At 39.9% G+C, this 17954-nt stretch overlaps 1 protein-coding gene and 2 long non-coding RNA genes across 3 annotated transcripts; 2 read left to right on the top strand and 1 right to left on the bottom strand.

Moving 5' to 3' along the window:
* The first annotated feature begins 142 nt into the window (after positions 1-142).
* Positions 143-1302, top strand: LOC122671826. The gene is made up of 2 exons (XR_006334397.1): positions 143-534; positions 702-1302. It is a non-coding gene; the product is annotated as an uncharacterized LOC122671826 (long non-coding RNA).
* On the bottom strand, positions 917-10721 carry LOC122671827. The gene is made up of 4 exons (XR_006334398.1): positions 10688-10721; positions 7099-7100; positions 1887-1894; positions 917-1301 (listed from the first exon to the last, which is right to left on the bottom strand). It is a non-coding gene; the product is annotated as an uncharacterized LOC122671827 (long non-coding RNA).
* Positions 10722-12825: 2104 nt separating this feature from the next.
* Positions 12826-17366, top strand: LOC122672558 (gibberellin 2-beta-dioxygenase 2-like). The gene is made up of 3 exons (XM_043870020.1): positions 12826-13229; positions 14396-14732; positions 17076-17366. The coding sequence occupies exons 1-3, from the start codon at positions 12826-12828 to the stop codon at positions 17364-17366; spliced, it is 1032 nt and encodes a 343-aa protein (XP_043725955.1).
* The last annotated feature ends 588 nt before the right edge of the window (positions 17367-17954 follow it).

Raw genomic sequence — 17954 nt, forward strand, 5'->3', positions numbered from 1 at the left:
AAGAGAGAGAAGGTTCACAGTTCACAGGAATCAAAAAGAAGGGTGGCCCAGTTAGGCCCAACAAGGAAAAGCTCGAAAAGGCGAAGTAAAAAAACCCAAAAGAAAACAATTGAGAGAGAAAGAGGGCAGACAGAGTTTGGCTTATTAATAACTGACCGTTATTCTCTGCCCTAATCAATCAGAGTTCAGATCGTCGGCAAAGACAACACAGAAACGCACGGTCAGCCTCGGCGGGCAACCCGCTTGAGTGCATGTGCTGATGTCATCAGGTAAGTCTCGGTGGTTTACATTCTCTTCAAACCCTTTTCGGCCTTTTGGACCTGTCGCTTTCAAGTCGACCCCCAAACCTCACCTCTCCTCTCTTCTCTTCTCTACTAATTAAACCTCCTGAGCAGCACTTCCACACTCACTCCCTTCCTTCAGACTTTGGTCCCTTCTCTCTCTCTCTCTCTCTCTCTGATTTATGGGAGAGAGAGAGACAGGTTTTCAGGTTGCAGAGAAGAAAGCAGGAGAGAAGTTTACAATTCATACACAGTAAGTGAGGTGCTTAGATTCTACGATAATGGAGTTTCTGTTTTTCTGGTTTTTTTTTTTTTTTTTAATTTCTTCCTTTGCAGATCTTCAGTGTTCTGAAGTCAATTTCTCTGAACTAACTAATTTTAGTTTTCTGGTTTTTTTTTTTTTTTTTCTTCCAATTTTAGGTCAAGCTCGTTTACCCAAGAATCCATAATCATGTATTGGTTTAAAGCTTCAAGTGTCAGAATCTTTTGCAGGAATGGAAACTTCTTTGATGAGATGATCTTAACAAATTTTTGGTATCTCACTCAAGATTTTCCGGTGATGATGTCGATTTGGTCACCTTGACTAGGTGCTATCCTACCTGAGCTTTTTTTTTTTTTTTTTTTTCTTTCTGTTATATTCTATTATTTCTTCTTGTGTCTTCTTGACCTTGTAAGACCTTTTCTCACAGTTGTCATCTTCGTTCTCCCTTCACATTTAAACTCTCTATCTTCAATTACAGACGGAGAGTTTAGCTTTAAACTTTCCCTGTACCCGCCCAACTCACCACCTCTCTTCCTGTCTATCCCTCCTGAGCTTTTCCTTTCTCTTGTTGTAAAAGCCTTGTGCTTCTCACTTGTTTGTAAAAATTCTTACTTTTTAGGATTTCCTTTTTGGTTCGATTTTAGGGCATTGGATATGTTCTTTGTATTATGCGTGCAGAAATATGCGTTTTGCAGACTTCAATTTTGTTGTTTTATATGCTGTTACCTGATGTAATAATACAGAGATATATATTCTCTCTCTCTCTCTCTCTCTCTCTCTCTCTCACACACACACAGACACATATGCCTGCCCTTATCCTAACTAGCTATAATCTTTATGAGGTGGGAGAAATTGTTTGTATGGAGAAAATTGTATACCTAAAATAATGCATAAAAGAATAGAAATCGCAAACAAATAATCACACAGTGCACACAAGGATTTATATGGTTTAACAAGATTGTTTATGTCTAGGATTTATATGGTTTAACAAGATTACCTACGTTGAGACCAAAGTATGATCCCTTCCTCCAATTTTCTTTTTCGAGACTACTAGTTTAGCCTATCTGGCTTACCTAGCTTGTTAAAACAACCTGATTGTAGACCACTAAGACTGACGCAAGCTACCTAATGTCCGGAATAGCGCTTACTTGAAACAACAGCTTCGCTTCGCTAATACCAGCCAACCCTTTCACTAGCACCACCAATGGCAGGGGAAGTAGCACCAGTAGAAGAAGTCACGGAGGTAGATAGACCAAGTCCGTTACCAGATCGTCCAGCAGCAACCGGATCCACCAGCAACCCTGTTGTTCCCTAGCCCGATCTGCTTACTTAGCTCGAACAACCAGATTTGCTTACTTCGCTACTTAGCTACACCGATTTGCTTTCTCAACTACAGAACTCGAACTCCTGGCTTGACTTGTTTTACTTGAACTCAAAAGCCGAGCTTTACTTCGTAACCTAACAAGCTACGCACCTACCCTAACTCTTGGCTGGCTTGCATTTGAATGTGTCTCACAATCCCAAGGAATTCGGGGGGAGGGGTAGGATTTATATGGTTTAGCAAGATTGCCTACGTTGAGGCCGAAGTTTGACCCCTCCCTCCAATTTTGTTTTCTTTGTTTTCATTTTCGAGACTTTTATTGAATTTGAAGGTCTCACAACCCCAAGAAATTCAGGGGAGGAGCAGGATTGATATGGTTTAGTAAGATTGTCTACGTCCATGGTGAGATGAAATCTGATTCTCAACATAGGTAATCTTTCTAGACCACATAAATCCTTATGTGTATTGTGTAATTGTTTGTTGCGATTTCAATCTGCTTCACTGTCAATAAAAAATAGGTTCAGGTTTACAGCCATTCGTCCTCACAACTCGATCTCTCTTAGATTAAGTTCGAAGAAAGAACCCTCATTATAAATTTTTAACAAAACCCTATATAAGAAATTTACAAAAATACCCATATAACCCTAAAAAATGAAGACACTTATGCAAGGACGGAATACAAGACATTGTACAACCGTACAGCCAGAGGGATAGAAAGAGAGAGAGAGAGACTCATCATTTAATTTTCCTGTTCTTTTCTTCCTCTTTCAATCTCTTCATTGGTTTCCTTTTTCTAATGCAACTATGGGAGTGAATGGGGACCGAACAAGTAACACCATAATGGCAAAGGAGTAAAGACTAAAGCAGACTGAACAGTAAGAGGAAAAAGAGAGAGAGAGAGAGAGAGAGAGAGAGAGAGAGAGTGAAGAGTAAGTCAAGGACTCAAATCTTTGAATGGGAGATGAATCTAATGATATCACTCACCATACCAGCAGGCTGAGAAAGGTTTCATAATGACTAATTACTTCATTAGTCAGGAAGCCCCAGTGAGAGTTTTAAAAGCTAAATGTGGATAACATAATAATGGTGTAAAACTAGCCAACCTTCCACTATATTTCATGAGAGTAGAGTTTGTTGAAACAGTATAGGATGAAGTAAAGAAATAAAGTTAGATGATCCATGAGTTTCCTCGCCAGTAGTTTATGGGATTGACTAGCAAAAAGGAGAAGAGATGAAAAGGAAAAAAAAAAAAGAAGAAGAAACCTACAAGAAGAATAAAGAGAAGATAAAATTACTGTTTGATGACATAATGGTTAACTGGGAATAGGAAGAAAAAAAAAGATGGAAGTACAGATAATTAAAAAAAAAGAATGATGATTCCCACAAAGCGCAGAGTGGCCTTGTCGTGGCCTTGTTGGGTTTTGTAAAGCTATTATCATCTTTCGTCTATCCCCCCTCTCATGGTGGTGTTGACATTTATTATTAACAGCAAAGCAGCAGAGAAGACCACTAACTATTGTTGGATTCTTTAGTCTTCCCGGCCATGGCGCCACTCACATGTGTTGAGTCTTGGAACTGCGTGAACGTGAGAATGAAAAGGACACAAGCAGAGCAAGAGCAAAAGAGAGAGAGAGAGAGAGAGAGAGAGAGAGAGCGGGGTTGAAGTGAAGCAGTCATCTCTCTTACCTTTTAGTAAAGAATTTATGATAAATGATTTGTTTTTGGAGACTTAACATTAAAATGAGTCATGAGGTGTCACGCACTATTTAGAAGGAAACATCTTTTCATCGTTCCCATGTCACTTCTATCTTGGGCAAAGGGCAAACATAACGTGTCCTCTTCATTCGGTTCTTGACGTCTTTACTCTACTTATATTTTATCGGACTATGAAAACAAAAAAATTTAAAAGAAACCAAAAGAAATTTATTTATTTTTATTTTAAAACTTTACTACATGAGAATATTTTCATCATAGAAACTTGGGATCCAAATCTTCTACGGCACAGTCTGTGCTACGTAGACAGAGGGTCGCGCACAATGATCGTTCGTTCAGGCAAGGCACTTGGGCAGAGGTAAGGCGGTTATTATGCACGGTCCTATGTCTGCACAGCACAGGTCAAATAGACAGCGCACTATAGAAGATCTATTTCTGGAAACTTGATCCATAACTTCAGGGTATAGTTTTTTTTTAAGAAAAAAAGGAATTGGATTGCAATGGATATTGTTTCTAAGGTTTGTTTCTAAGGTTTTTGAAATATGATGGTTGGGTTTTTAGATTTGACGGGCCAATTCTAAGGTTTTTTAGATCTATTCCAATTGATTTCTCTTAATCCATGATGGTTAAGAAAGAATTTCTTCATCATGGAATCTGACCTAGATCCACAATAGGGGACATAGATTTGATTGGAGCATGGTAAGCATGGTATTTCGAACTTTTCAATAATAAGGGACAAAATTAATTAACAATGACATTCACTCTTTCTGATTTCCTCCTCACCCCTTAGCCTGGTGCCAGTGCAATAGGGCGTTGGCCTAAGTCCAAGAGAGATGTCGTTAGTTCGACTCTCTTCCCCACTCCATCGGATGTTAGATATCCTTATTCTTCCTTCCTCCGCTTTCCTCTTGGAGCTGGGATGCCGCCCTGCCCCGTCCTCTTGGACTATCACTGCTAGTGACCTATACGGGCCCTCGGTAGGATATGATTAAAAAAAAAGAAAAACTCAATCCTAAGTCCTAACTGGTTTATCACAGAGGTAGGGGTTGATAGGGAAAAGCCCTTATCTACACTTGTAAGAGCTCTTTAATTCTATATTCCTAGGATCCTTGTTTACAATTCTGGATCTCAATGGAAGATAGAGAATTCCAAAGTTAATTCCATCTAATCTATTTACACACTTGGGCGGCATGTTAGCAGGTTGATTTACCTCTCCATAGATAAAAGAAACCTGCACCCTCTCAAATGCCTCCATTAATTTCTCTGTTTATTTGTTGGAAACTCAGCGACGCATCGATATACAATTGAAGCCTATTGAGACTGTCTATCACCACTACGGGGTCTGGGAGGGTCATAATGTATGTAGCCTTACCCCTACTTTTGCATAGAGACTGTTTCCAGACTCGAATCCATGACCACTTGGTCACAATGGAGCAACCTTACCATTGCACCAAAGCCCGCCCTCCCCTTCGCTTGCTTTAATCTGGTTTCTAAAAAAACATATAACCCACCAATGTGCAATTTTTTTTGTATAGCCTATAAGCCTCAAGGGTAGGTTATTCAGACTTTTTGAACCAAGAAAGATTGAGGCCCATAAGAACCATTGAAACAGGAAAAATTGAGGCCCATGAGAACTATGAAATCATTTTCATGCGGGTGACCCTAAGAGGTGTAGGAGAGTCAAACACCTGAAATGACCAAGTTTGAGTCGAATTTGAACTTGGTAAGTGTTAGAATAAAGTAAGAAAACTGATTACATTTCTCTATCTATATCTCTTCTTTTCACATGAAATGACCTCTGTGCCCTTTGGATATGAAACTATTTCGTTACTCGTCATTGTTGTGCTCCCCTATGCCACTTCATGGCTCTACTTCTTCGATAGCCTTTGAGGGAGTGATAAACCAATGAGGTACGTGGCCACCTTCGAGCGACTGATAGCTTTTTTTCTTCTTCTTCTTCAAGAGAGCCTTCGCGCGAGGGAGTGATAAGTGAATGAGGTACGTGGCCACTAGTAGTACCATCCACAGGAGAAGTGAAGCTGAGACAAGACTCGTTCGATCGAAAGAGAGAGAGAGAGAGAAAGAAAATGAAATGACAGAATAAGAAGCAACACAGAGGAGCAGAGTTCAACTGGATCGATCGGTGGGTGGGATACAGCGTACCGGGTGTCTGGGTCTGATGGATGGTCGGTCGCCTACCTTGGTTGCAACTTTCAACTTATTTTTGTTTTTATTTTCTTTTGGTTGTTTCTTTCTTTTTTTCTTTTTTTTTTTTTCTTTCTAACCAGCCCTGATAATAAACAGTTACAAATCAATAATAGACTTCATAATTTCATTAAAAATAACAAATATTAGACTTCAAAACTGTAGGGTTTTAACCCAATTCTTTAGTTGAATATCAATATTATTTTTAATTTGCATACATTAAAAATGTATACATTCTAATCACACCTAGGATTTCAAATAATTATGTCTACCACCGTTGGAAATTAAAAATTACTTTCATACCCCTGATTACTAATTCTATTAGTTTTGAAATGAAAGTGAGGGAGCTGCAAATCTGAAAAACCCGAAATAAACTAAAGGAGACCTATCGGTGGAATGAGGAGGAGAAGCCAAGTTGGACCCTGATCCTCTACTACCGAGCTGTCCGACAGGGCCCTATAATGCCCCTATTGTCAAGACACAGCAAGGCGGGGAATGACGTTGCTCTTGCAGTCGAGATGATCAAGAGCTTGGCCAGACTCGCAAATCCAGAATCCGATAGTGTAGATCGCTTTCCCTAGCTAATGTTCCTATCTTCTGTGTAGATGATCTGATCGACCTGTCCTCACACTCTTTTGCTCATACCTGATTTTTAGACGATGATATATGTTGTGACTGGAAAGCTGAGACATTGTTGGCGAGAAAAATTGCAACAACTCACACACAAGGGAAGGTGCAAGTGGTGCAAATAGTGCGGGCGTGCCAGAACCTTTGCACAAGCTCAAACGAGGCCAAAACAGCCTGATCTGACTCCTAACCAGGCAAGTCGGTCTCCCTCTTGCCTGAGTAGCTCTAAGGCCTTTTGGGTTAAGCCAACAACGTAGGTCGCAAACTGAATAAACTAACAGATTGCCAAAAGAAAGAACTGCGACAATGAACACAAACAAGAATAAATAAGACTGAACAATGAATGTATATTTTGATCATACCAGATATGAGCGTGGACTTTGCAAGTACACCCGCGTCACTCCAAGAACATGACCGTACATCCTCTCAATCCAAGAAAACGATAAAAACCAGCAAATGATAAAGGAAAGACAAGTAAAATGCAAAATAAAGTAAAATGACACTGCTGATTTTGTCAGGTGTGTTTGTGTGTCCTCTTCTGGATCAATCGACCTCCTTATATAGGATAAACTCTTCTGCCTATCAGTCCGTGCGGTTGCTCCCCACTAAATCCATTTTTCTCGGTCCTATACTTCCCAGTCCCAACCAGTGCTCGCCACATGTCCCACCAAGCCTACATTGCTCCTAACTGCTTGTGGCCATGGTGGGGTCCACCTTGCCCTGTGTTCTCACGTTCCTTGAGCGACGTTGCTCTCTGTTAGCGCCCTCTGAACATCTGCCACGTGGCTCAATCCTTGGGTGATGGGGTGAGATCGTGTTTTCAGTGACCCATCCCCTTACGACTTGCAGCCTGGCCGTCCATCCTGACCCCTTGGCCCGGCCTGACCTGGACCGACGGTTTTTAGGAGCAAACAAACACCAAATGAAGTAGAGCGAGAGAGGGAAAGGCCTCCAAACTGGCCCGAATAATCAAAAACCCAGACATGAGGGTTTACAAGTCACAGTTTAGAATCAGATTTCAGAGAACATACATTTCTTGCAGGCAAAATAAATTTTAGATTGCATTGTAGAAAAATTGTACAATAAAATTGACAGTAGAGTAGTGACACCCATTGATGAAATCACCCAACCCAACCGTTGCCCTGCTCGCATGGCTGTGCAACTACGTACTCTTGCAATAGCTAGGGACTCCGACAGCGAGAGGAAGGAGTGAGAGAGGAGACAGAAATTAATGGGTTGGGGATGGGGGTAAATATGTAAAAGCATATTCATTAAGGGTATTGTGTGCATTTAGTTAATATTTGGGTGATGATATCATCATTAATTTAACTGTTCTCATCTAACAGTAGAGATACGTTTGTAAGAATCTTTTAAAATACAGGAGAATAGATAAAATTTCAGGAATGGTAAACGTAATTGTTTAAACCCCAGGGGTGATAGACGTAAATTTCCCTAAATATTAAAACTAATGTTTAATGATCATATATATATATATATATATATATATATATATATATATATATTCAATGATACAACAAATATTGTAAAGGATTGATGCGTTGGGTGATAGATAGTCTGATAGGTGTCATGCAAGGTCTAATTTAGAGGAAGATGCGTGGAAGGGTTTTTAGGCAGTTTTAGAGGTTAATAAGGATATTAATTTAAAAGAAAACTAAAAACCACTATAAAAATAAAAGAGAAGAAATGCGGATGTAGCAGCAGAGGTCGACACGCCAACAAGGGTGGACTCATGGGGTGTGGGAAGACGTGCGTGAGTACTGATTAGGAGGAGGATTATATATTTTTACATTTATGGGGTGGAGAGAGAGAGAGAGAGAGAGAGAGAGATCATTACTACGAGAGGGTTCTATGAGCAAGCGGTATAGAGGAGTCCATACGAATGAGGTGCAATGGAACAATTTCGCACATAAGAGGACAATGAGACAGAGAGAGAGAGAGAGAGAGAGAGAGAGAGAGAGAGAGAGAGAGAGAGAGAGAGAGAGAGAGTTAGTTCTCTGAGCACAAGAGGGTTCTATGAGCAAGCAGCATAAAGAAGTCCATACCAATGAGGTGCGATGGAACAATTTTGCACATAAGAGGACAACGAGATCCTAGAGAGAGAGAGAGAGAGAGAGAGAGAGAGAGAGAGAGAGAGAGAGAGAGAGAGAGTTCTCTGAGCACGAGAGGGTTCTATGAGCAAGCGGCATAGAGAAGTCCATACCAATGAGGTGCGATGGAACAATTTCGCACATAAGAGGACAACGAGATTCTAGAGAGAGAGAGAGAGTTCTCTAAGCACGAGAGGGTTCTATGAGCAAGCGGCATAGAGAAGTCCATACCAATGAGGTGCGATGGAACAATTTTGCACATAAGAGGACAACGAGATCCTAGAGAGAGAGAGAGAGAGAGAGAGAGAGAGAGAGAGAGAGAGAGAGAGAGAGAGAGAGAGAGAGAGTTCTCTAAGCCGAGTGTAGAGGAAACACTAGCACCTTATTTCTCACATCGTTGTATAAAATGAATTATCTGCTCCCTATGTACAAACCAATTGCCACTCATTCTTCATTAGTCTATTCTCTGATGTCGTTTGCTCAAAGAAACCTCTCCCATAGAGCACATAGCGAAAAGCTAAGAGAGAACCTAAACTTGGAGCCAAATTTACTTACCAATTGGCAAGTAAGACTCAGGATATATATGCCCAAGAAGCAGGGGAAGGTGGAAGGACTACAAAGAGAAAAATCATTAGAAGTTACAACCGTTGACATTTGGACTGACTGCAGAGAGATGGTGGAATAGATGATTAAAAGCAAGGAGCTTCAGTGACCATAGGAATTGGATATTTCTATTTTAATTAATTAAACAATTTGGTTATGTAAACATGATGAAAGTGGGTAGAGCTTGGTAGAGGTAGCTCCCAGGCATGCAAACAAATATATAACAACTAAGCATAGGGAGGTGTTATTTTAGAGTTAGAAACTATTAATGTTTATTTTTTTTGGGGAGAAAGAACGTTGTTAAGCTGCATAATATATGTTAGCGCTTACCTATGCGTGTGTGTCTTTCTCTCTCTCCTCCCATAATAGGGTCGTATATATCATTTCATAGAAGGGGAGGAGAGAGATAGACACAGGGAGGCATTAGCGTACCTTATGCAACTTGGTAACTTTTTTTTTTTTTTTTTCTTCCAAAAAAAGAGGTTAGAGAGAGAGAGAGAGAGAGAGAGAGAGAGAGAGAGAGAGAGAGGAGAAGAAGAAGAAATTTGTGAAAAAAAATTGTAATTTTTTTAATTCATCACTTAGAGACTTCCAGGAATAAGATAAAGTACAATAAAAAAAGAAAAATGTTTCCTATGGAAGAGCGTGGCTTCAGTGCAGGGTTTAATGGAAATGTGCTTGGAAGCATTTAACTGGACGGTCATTCTGCATTTCATGGGAAGTTGAGCGACCATTTCGCCGCTTATGTGCCAATGTGCATATTCTTGCACACGCCCTCTTATTCTTTTATTGATGGAAAACTAGACTCTGGTGTCGTAGCGATCTTTCTCCATACAACAAATAGCCAAAAGTTAAAATGTTCCCTTTCGTGTGCATGGGAAAGCAAACCCTAAAATGTAAGTGTGAACAATAGTTGCATGGAATTACATAGACTTTACGAGTAATAATATATCCTTGTAAGAGATTAAAGGTATCTCCCATGCATCTACGTTCACACGTTAACTAGTTACTCTTCCTTAATTACTCCTATTATTCTTTATGCCTATATGGTTAAGTGGTAATTGATTACTGGTGAGGTGATGGGCCTCTTAATAGTCTTTGACTCTGTGCATGTGTAGCTCAAATTTTTATAAATCAAACTAATTAAACTCTAACATGCTTCCCACAATTAAATTTAAATTTAGTTTATATAATTCATTATCTTTCTTAATTTGTTGTTCCTAATTATGTAACTGGTGGCACCAGATAAGTTTCAATAGGAAAGAAATGTATTAAGAAAAAAAGAAAGAAATTGGTGGTCAACCATCTGCTACGCAGCTAAGGTGTTAACTTCAAAGTCAAGCCCTCAAGCAGACAATTGATAGGACATAATAAAAGAGGTTGGTTGTGAGGAAAGAAAAAGGGATAATTAAATTAAAAGGCACATGTTCTCTTAATGGTGGACCGAAAACAAATTATTGGTATTTTTTTTTTTGATGAAAAAAAAAAATCTTGAATTAAGAGGAAACCATGTACATAGACTTAGTTCGATAAATTGACTTGGCCAGATTGCATGCTACAGTACCACAAAAGTCCCCCCTTGAATTATTGGTATTGTACATTTATATTTGCCATGTGATTAGTTGGATGTGATTAAAATATTGTGGACAAGTAAAATCTTAGGTGGAGATCGGATCATGTCCTTGTACAAGTACTATCCAACGTTTTCTAGGGCCACTCACATGGAATCTACTATGCGACCCACAAGAAGAGTGGGATTCCATGTAAGTGGACCTGGAGGGCCTTGGGTGGTACTTGTACAAGGGCATGATCCGCTCTCCCTAAGGTCCTCTACTCACATCTCAAGTAGTTTCAATCATAGAAGAAAAACTCGATCGAAACCTGTCGAAACCACCGAATTAACTCGATTTCGTAGGTTTTCGAGACGAGTTGAAGGGGGAATTTATAAAATCCCTGGATTTGATCGAATTTCGATGGTTTCAGCCATATTTCGGTGGTTTCGACACATATCCCCATCAAAACTAAGGGAAACTTGGCTTGAAACTACAACAAACAAGTATTTATGCCAGAAACCAGGACAAACACTTAATTATGTCTAATATCATTTTGACAGCATTTGCGTACATCAAATTAAGTTTGACCGGTACATAACTCCTTCAATATAAATTAGATTTAAACAATCTTGAATTTGTTGGAAAACAATCAAAACAAAACTTTCTAACAAATCCAAGATTTCTTAAATCTCATTTATATTGAAGGGATTATGTTTCGGTCAAACCTTATTCGATACCATGTCCAAGAACAATATACAGTATCAAACTTGGATCATAACTATAAGTAATATTTTAGTGTTCTCTATATGAAACTAATGCATGGATTGAGTTTAAAATGTAAAAAATAGGCAACACAACAAGAATCAGGGCAAAAAAATAATTTCTGGGCTTCAAAACCAAGGTTCTAGTTAGCTTGGAGAAAGTCCTAGGTTTCGACTGAGATATGGTTGAAACTGAGACGAACTTGGTTTCTGGCTGGTCGAAACCTAATCAAAACCCGAGTTTTAGAACTTTGGTTTCAATCCTAGACAAGTTTGTCAAGGGATGCAAAATAGAGTATTACAAGAGAGATTCAATAGGAACCGAAGTATCATTCAGCATGCATGGACGTACACGGGGATGCATGACAATACACATGAGGTTAGAGGTGTACGCTTGGCCTGGTGAGCCCGAGCCCATGCACCCAACAAGGCCTTGACTGGGTTTTGCCTTAAATTGGAATCTCAAATAAGCAATTAGTATTAGAAAAAGAGAAGGATGCAGATCGTCTACGGCGCAGCTGCCCGTCCTGCCTATGTTGTGCAGATATAGGGCAGCACGCAAAGACCGCCTTACCCCCACTCGGGCAAGACGCTCGGGCAGAAATAAGGCGGTCTTTGCAGGCGACCTTGTGTCTACACAGCACAGGCAGGATGGGCAACTGCGCCATAGACGATCTAAATTGAAAAGGGAAAAACTAAAGGGTCAATAAAACAAATAAGATAAAAAAGAGTGAACATTCTTTGTTTGTGACTTGTAAGTGTAAGGTGACCTTGCGCAAGTTGTCCTTGTCTTCAGGTCCCTGAAACCCCGACATTTTACTCTTACTCTTTTCTTTTTTTGGTAAAACGATGTTTTACTTTTAATAGATTTAAAAAAAAGGGTTATTCCCTTCTCCCTCTCTTTCTAGGGGTGTAAAGGAATAGTAGAAATCCGTTTCTCTATCCGTGTCTGTGTTTGTATCCGTATCCGTTTAGCACTATCCGAATCCGTCTGAAAGCTAAACGGATGCGGATACGGATAGGTTATAGCTATCCGAAAAGTTATATGTATATGTAAACGGATAAAATATCCGATCCGTATCCGTGTCCGTATCCGTTTAACTCTATCCGAATCCATCCGATAGCTAATCAGATGCGGATGCGGATATAGCACTATCCGAGCCGAATCCGATCCGTTTACAATCCTATCTCTTTCTTCTTAAAAATTTGTCTCCCCTTAGTACACACCTTTCTTTAATGTTCTTTATTCTTTATATATATACACTAGCTATACATACATTAGGTAGGAGACGTAAAATAGATCGAGTAGGAAAGAAAGACGGGAAGAGAAAGAACAAGAAATTGAGAAAGAAAAGGCATCAGCAGCAGCAGCAGGAATTTGGTAGGTTGCAATGGTGGTGGTGGTGGGTTCTCCTACAAGAATTGGTGGCGACGGCAGCATTGGTGTTGGAGGAGGAGGAGTGGTACATGTTCCGGTGGTGGATCTCTCAATGAATAGGTCTCAGGTGAAGGAGCTCATCATCAAAGCATGTGAAGAGTATGGGTTCTTCATGGTGGTGAACCATAGAGTCCCAAGAGACCTTATTGCCAAAATGGAGAAAGAAGGGTTAAACTTCTTCCATAGACATTCCTTGGAGAAACAAAAAGCTGGACCGGCTAAACCTTTAGGGTATGGGTACAAGAACATTGGCTTCAATGGTGACATGGGTGAATTAGAGTATCTCCTCCTCGACACCAATCCTCTCTCCGTTTCTCAGGCTTCTAATGCTATTTCCTCTCACCCTTCCAATTTCAGGTTTTTAACGTCTAATCCCTTCATCTCTACATATTCAAGCAGCATTCTCTCTCTCTCTCTCTCTCTCTCTTTCTCTCTTTGTGTGTGTGCATGCAGTAAAACAGAAGAGAGAAGAGGTTAGGTGGGTGGGTCATGGGTAGCTTGAGTTTTCGTCCTTTTATTTTTGAATTCTAATTAAATGAGAAATAGGAGGGTAGGACAATATTTGTTAATTTAACCATAGGAGAATATTCTTTGTGCTGCAGCGCAGCCTGTGTAGAGAGCAGGATGATCATTCTGCCCACCCTCATGTGCCTCGGCACAGGCTGCCCTGCAATACAGAGAATAGCACCCCTTTAACCATATATCACAGGCATTGCTGTAAAATGGAGAAAACCTTGCTTTGGAGACAGATTTAATTACTAAATTGTTTGGAATTTGATGAAAGAAGAATAAGTTAGAAGAAGAATATGAAAACACAAATCCATGAAACACTAATCCAATAAGATATATAGCTAGATTAATAAACAAATAGTTGTTATATCCATCTATTATTGTGTCGATTTAGGGCTTGCCCTGGTGGTTCGCTACTCTCTTGGGAGAATTGGGTAAGGAATTTGATTGGTGGTTCAAGTCTCCTTAGAGACATCAAGTCCACATTTATTTGTTTTCCAAGAAGTGAAGTCCATGTGGGTACCATATTGATCCCTTATGGGTCTTTCTCTTGCCCTATTATGGGGGTCCTTAAGGTCAATAGACCCTTGACAACTACACCAAAACAAAAGAAAAAAAAAAAATTCTAATATTGTTTTATCACACACACAGAGTGTACAGACGGTGAAACAGATTAAAACCCTGAAGAAGGAGTGACAACTGAGAGAGATTGCCTTCAAACATGTCTAATCAAATCAGAAAAACAGTTTATAGAGGACGAAAATTTAATTTCCAGTTTTTGAATGATGGGTTTTGGGTTTAGATACCAAATAGGGTAAGCAAGCAATGATAGATGATAGACAAGACTGGTGCTCTAATCAACTCTCTCTCTCTCTTTCTCTCTCTCTGATGGAGAAGAAGAAGAGAGATATTTTGAAGGCCATAAAAAGTAAAAAAAATCTATGCTATGTACGGAAGTTTCCCACTAAAATAAAGGATTTTTGGCTTTCTCTTTTGTATGGCAATATTGGCAGCTGTGTGGTGAAAGATTACGTAGAGGCAGTTAGAGAGTTAGCTTGTGAGATACTAGATCTGATGGCAGAGGGGCTGCGGGTCCCAGACAAGTCAGTGTTCAGCAACCTCATCAGACACGTTGATAGCGACTCACTCATCAGGCTCAATCATTATCCATCAGATTCGGATATCAATGATAATCGGGTCGGGTTTGGTGAACACTCTGACCCACAGATTATCTCCCTCTTGAGAGCTAATGAAGTGAATGGCCTTCAGATCTTATTGCAAGATGGGGTTTGGGTTCCTGTTCCTCCTGATCCTTCCTCTTTCTGCATCAATGTTGGGGACCTTTTACAGGTTAGTGCTTCAATTCTGTTTTATAGTACTATATATTAGCGACTGTAAATTAATTCATGTAATTAATGGCCAAGATTAGATCCAACTCGGCAGATACGAATCGGTATCAGTATTTGATTGGTCCCTGATACTTGACCGATACTATTGTGATGGTATCGGTATAAGAGAGGGTAAAATGATCTTAAAAAAATTCAAGGTATCCTTATTTTGAGAGCCAAAACGGTTTGATCCATATAGGACCAATATAATTGGTTTGGGGCGGTATTGATTGACCCATATGGGTATTGATACCGGAAAAATTTTCTCAAGTACCTTAATCTTGTGGTGCTTTGTAGTTCAGGCCTGATAGTTTGACATATAGAAGATACTACATCCAATGATGTCAAGCTTGAGAAAAGAAAAGAGAAAAAAAAAAAAACCTAAATTAATAATCGAGCTTGCACGATTGGATAAAACATCTTCCACATGTCAAACTCTCAGATCCAAACTGTAAGGCACCGCAAGATGAAGGAATTGACAATTGAAGAAGATTTTAGCTCATTGATATCGATAACTATAACCATGGATCAAAGAGCATTCATGGCTTCATGCATATTCATATTAATTAGCTAATTTAATTAAGGGAGAATGTTTTCTGTGTTGGGGGCACAAGCTACGGCCAGACACATGGAAGTGGGCAAAATAATCACCCTACCCTCTACATGGCAAGCCCATGTGGTTGGGTGCAGGCTGCGCTGCGGTACAAAGAACATCAGCCCTTTAAATAATGGGTTTTTTACAATTACCATCCCAAAATCTTTTATATTTACTATTATCCCCTCAAAAACTTTGAAACAACTGTTACCTTCTCCTGTTGCATACTAATAACTACCTGGCCCCCACCGTTACAGGCCTGTAACGGAGGGAGTTAATCGTGACAGTGTGCCATTATCGCTGATTTTTTAAGACCAAAATGCCCTTTTGGGATGGTAATTGTAAAAAACTCTCACCCCATCACCGTCTCTTCTCCTCCTACTTCTTCCTCCTCTGCAACCCCAACCGGATCTGATCGTCTCCGGCACGGAACGGTTGGGACCGGATCCTGAGATGGTCCCCAAGCAGATCCGGATTGCGGATCTCAAGATGATTATATCTCCCGTAGCGGTCCAGTCCGATGTTTACGCCGGAGCGGCCTTCTCTCTCTCCCCTTCTCCCAGTAGTTTATCGCTGTCGTCTTTTTCCAAGAAGAAAGATGATCTAACAATCGTTGACGACTCCGCCACCAAAGATCTGAGGCGTTTGCTCTGCCTTGATTAGTAATTTTTATTCCAAGATTAAACTGGTATAGATCTTGATCTGGATCTAGGGTTTCTAGGTTTCGTCTCTGTCTCTCCTCTCATAATCTTCAGATCTGTTCTTCGTGGCCTATTTTTTTCGTGCACACGAGATGAAGATCAGAATTATGAGACCAAAAGTAAGGGCGAAGCCTAATATGGTTTATTTATCTATCTGTTTTCATAAAACATTTGAAGGAACATGGATTGATCGATTAAAGTTTAAAAGGATTCGTTTTCAGAGAAGGAGGAAGTCTTAAAATTTCTCTGTAAATCGGTAATGTCTTGTGGAAGGAATGTGTAGTTGTTGGGGGTTGAATGTTGATTGTGAATCTTCTGCTAGGGTTTGTAATCTTCTTCTGTAATTATCTATAATCTATAAAATTATAAACGAGGGAAAGAGACTGGGGAGGGTCTAATTATCATTTTATCCCCTATATTAGCTTATAAGTTATAACTTTTAGAGATTGGTGATGGCGTCATCGATCGGGGCGGTTGGGGTTGCAGAGGAAGAAGAAGAAGAAGAAGAAGTAGAAGAAGAAGAAGAAGGAGGAGGAGGAGCAGGGATGGTGATGGGGGTGGGAGTTTTTTACAATTACCACCTCAAAAGGGCATTTTGGTCTTAAAAAATCTGTGACAACAGCACATTGTCACGAATAACCCCCTCCTCAGTTAGTTATTAATATGCAACAGGGGAGGATAGCAGTTGTTTCAAAATTTTGGGGGAGGATAATAATAAATATGAAAGATTTTGGGATGGTAATTGTAAAACACCCTTAATTTAATTCACCTCTTTGAATCCTCTATCATTAAGATAAACTTTTGTTGTAAATTGATTTTACCTGGTCCAATCCCAACCCATCATGTGCACTGGGCAAGTAATTTATTGCAACGTTTGAATGCCCAAAAGGAATAGAATAAATAATAGAGGTGTACATGTGGTGAGCGTTCATACGCTATAATAAATTACAAAATTGGGTTCACGAAAATTGAAAACATATCTAGAATGAATAATATTGGGATGATTCAGGTGTTGACGAATGGGAGATTTGTGAGCGTGAGGCACAGGTCCATGATAAGCAACAATACAAAGGAATCAAGGATGTCGATAGTGTATTTTGGGGCGCCACCCTTGCATGCATCGATTTCTCCTCTTCCAGAGACGGTGACGGCAGAGAAGCCCAGCCTTTACAGACCCTTCACTTGGGCAGAATACAAGAATACGGCATACGCTCTACGCCTTGGAGACACTCGTGTCGATCTCTTCAAGACCCTTCTTCACCCCAACTCCTGCTCGGGCAAAGCGTTTGAGCTGGAGTAGGATAGTCTTTTCACATCTCACTGTGTCTGGTGCTGTTCATGCAACCCGAACAAAGTGCTACAAAAGAGGGAAGTTTTACTTTTGATTCCAATCCCGGGCATTTTTTTTTTGTTGCCTCTCCCTGAGGTGTTGTTGTATAACGAAGATGGTGCAACTTAATGTTATTTGGTTGGGGAACTTATTGCGTACTAGAAAATCTTTAGGCAATTTGGCTGGGATTTTTTTTTTTATTGTTTGGGTATTTGTTATTTCATACTTAATTGAAAGAAATTCTTTTGTTTTCCTACCAACCACTTGGGTTCCTTTCTTGTTTGAGGTGTAGATATTGAAGCCCCCCTCCTCCCCCCTCTCCCCACAAATTTTTTTTTTCCGCTCTATGAAAATACTATGCTTAGTATCTAGTGAAATTTTTATCCTCTCAAGTGTGGTGCATTGTCCAATGCACTACACTTGAGCATCTGAGGATGGCCATGAGACTGAGAGGATGAATTTTAAAGGTGCATTGCCTAGTACACCGTTGGATGCACGTACAAGTGAGGTGTACTGGGCAATGCACTGCACTTGAAAGGATAAAGATCCTTATCTAGC

The sequence above is a fragment of the Telopea speciosissima genome, chromosome 8 (genome assembly GCF_018873765.1).
Source record: "Telopea speciosissima isolate NSW1024214 ecotype Mountain lineage chromosome 8, Tspe_v1, whole genome shotgun sequence".
Classification (NCBI taxonomy): domain Eukaryota; kingdom Viridiplantae; phylum Streptophyta; class Magnoliopsida; order Proteales; family Proteaceae; genus Telopea; species Telopea speciosissima.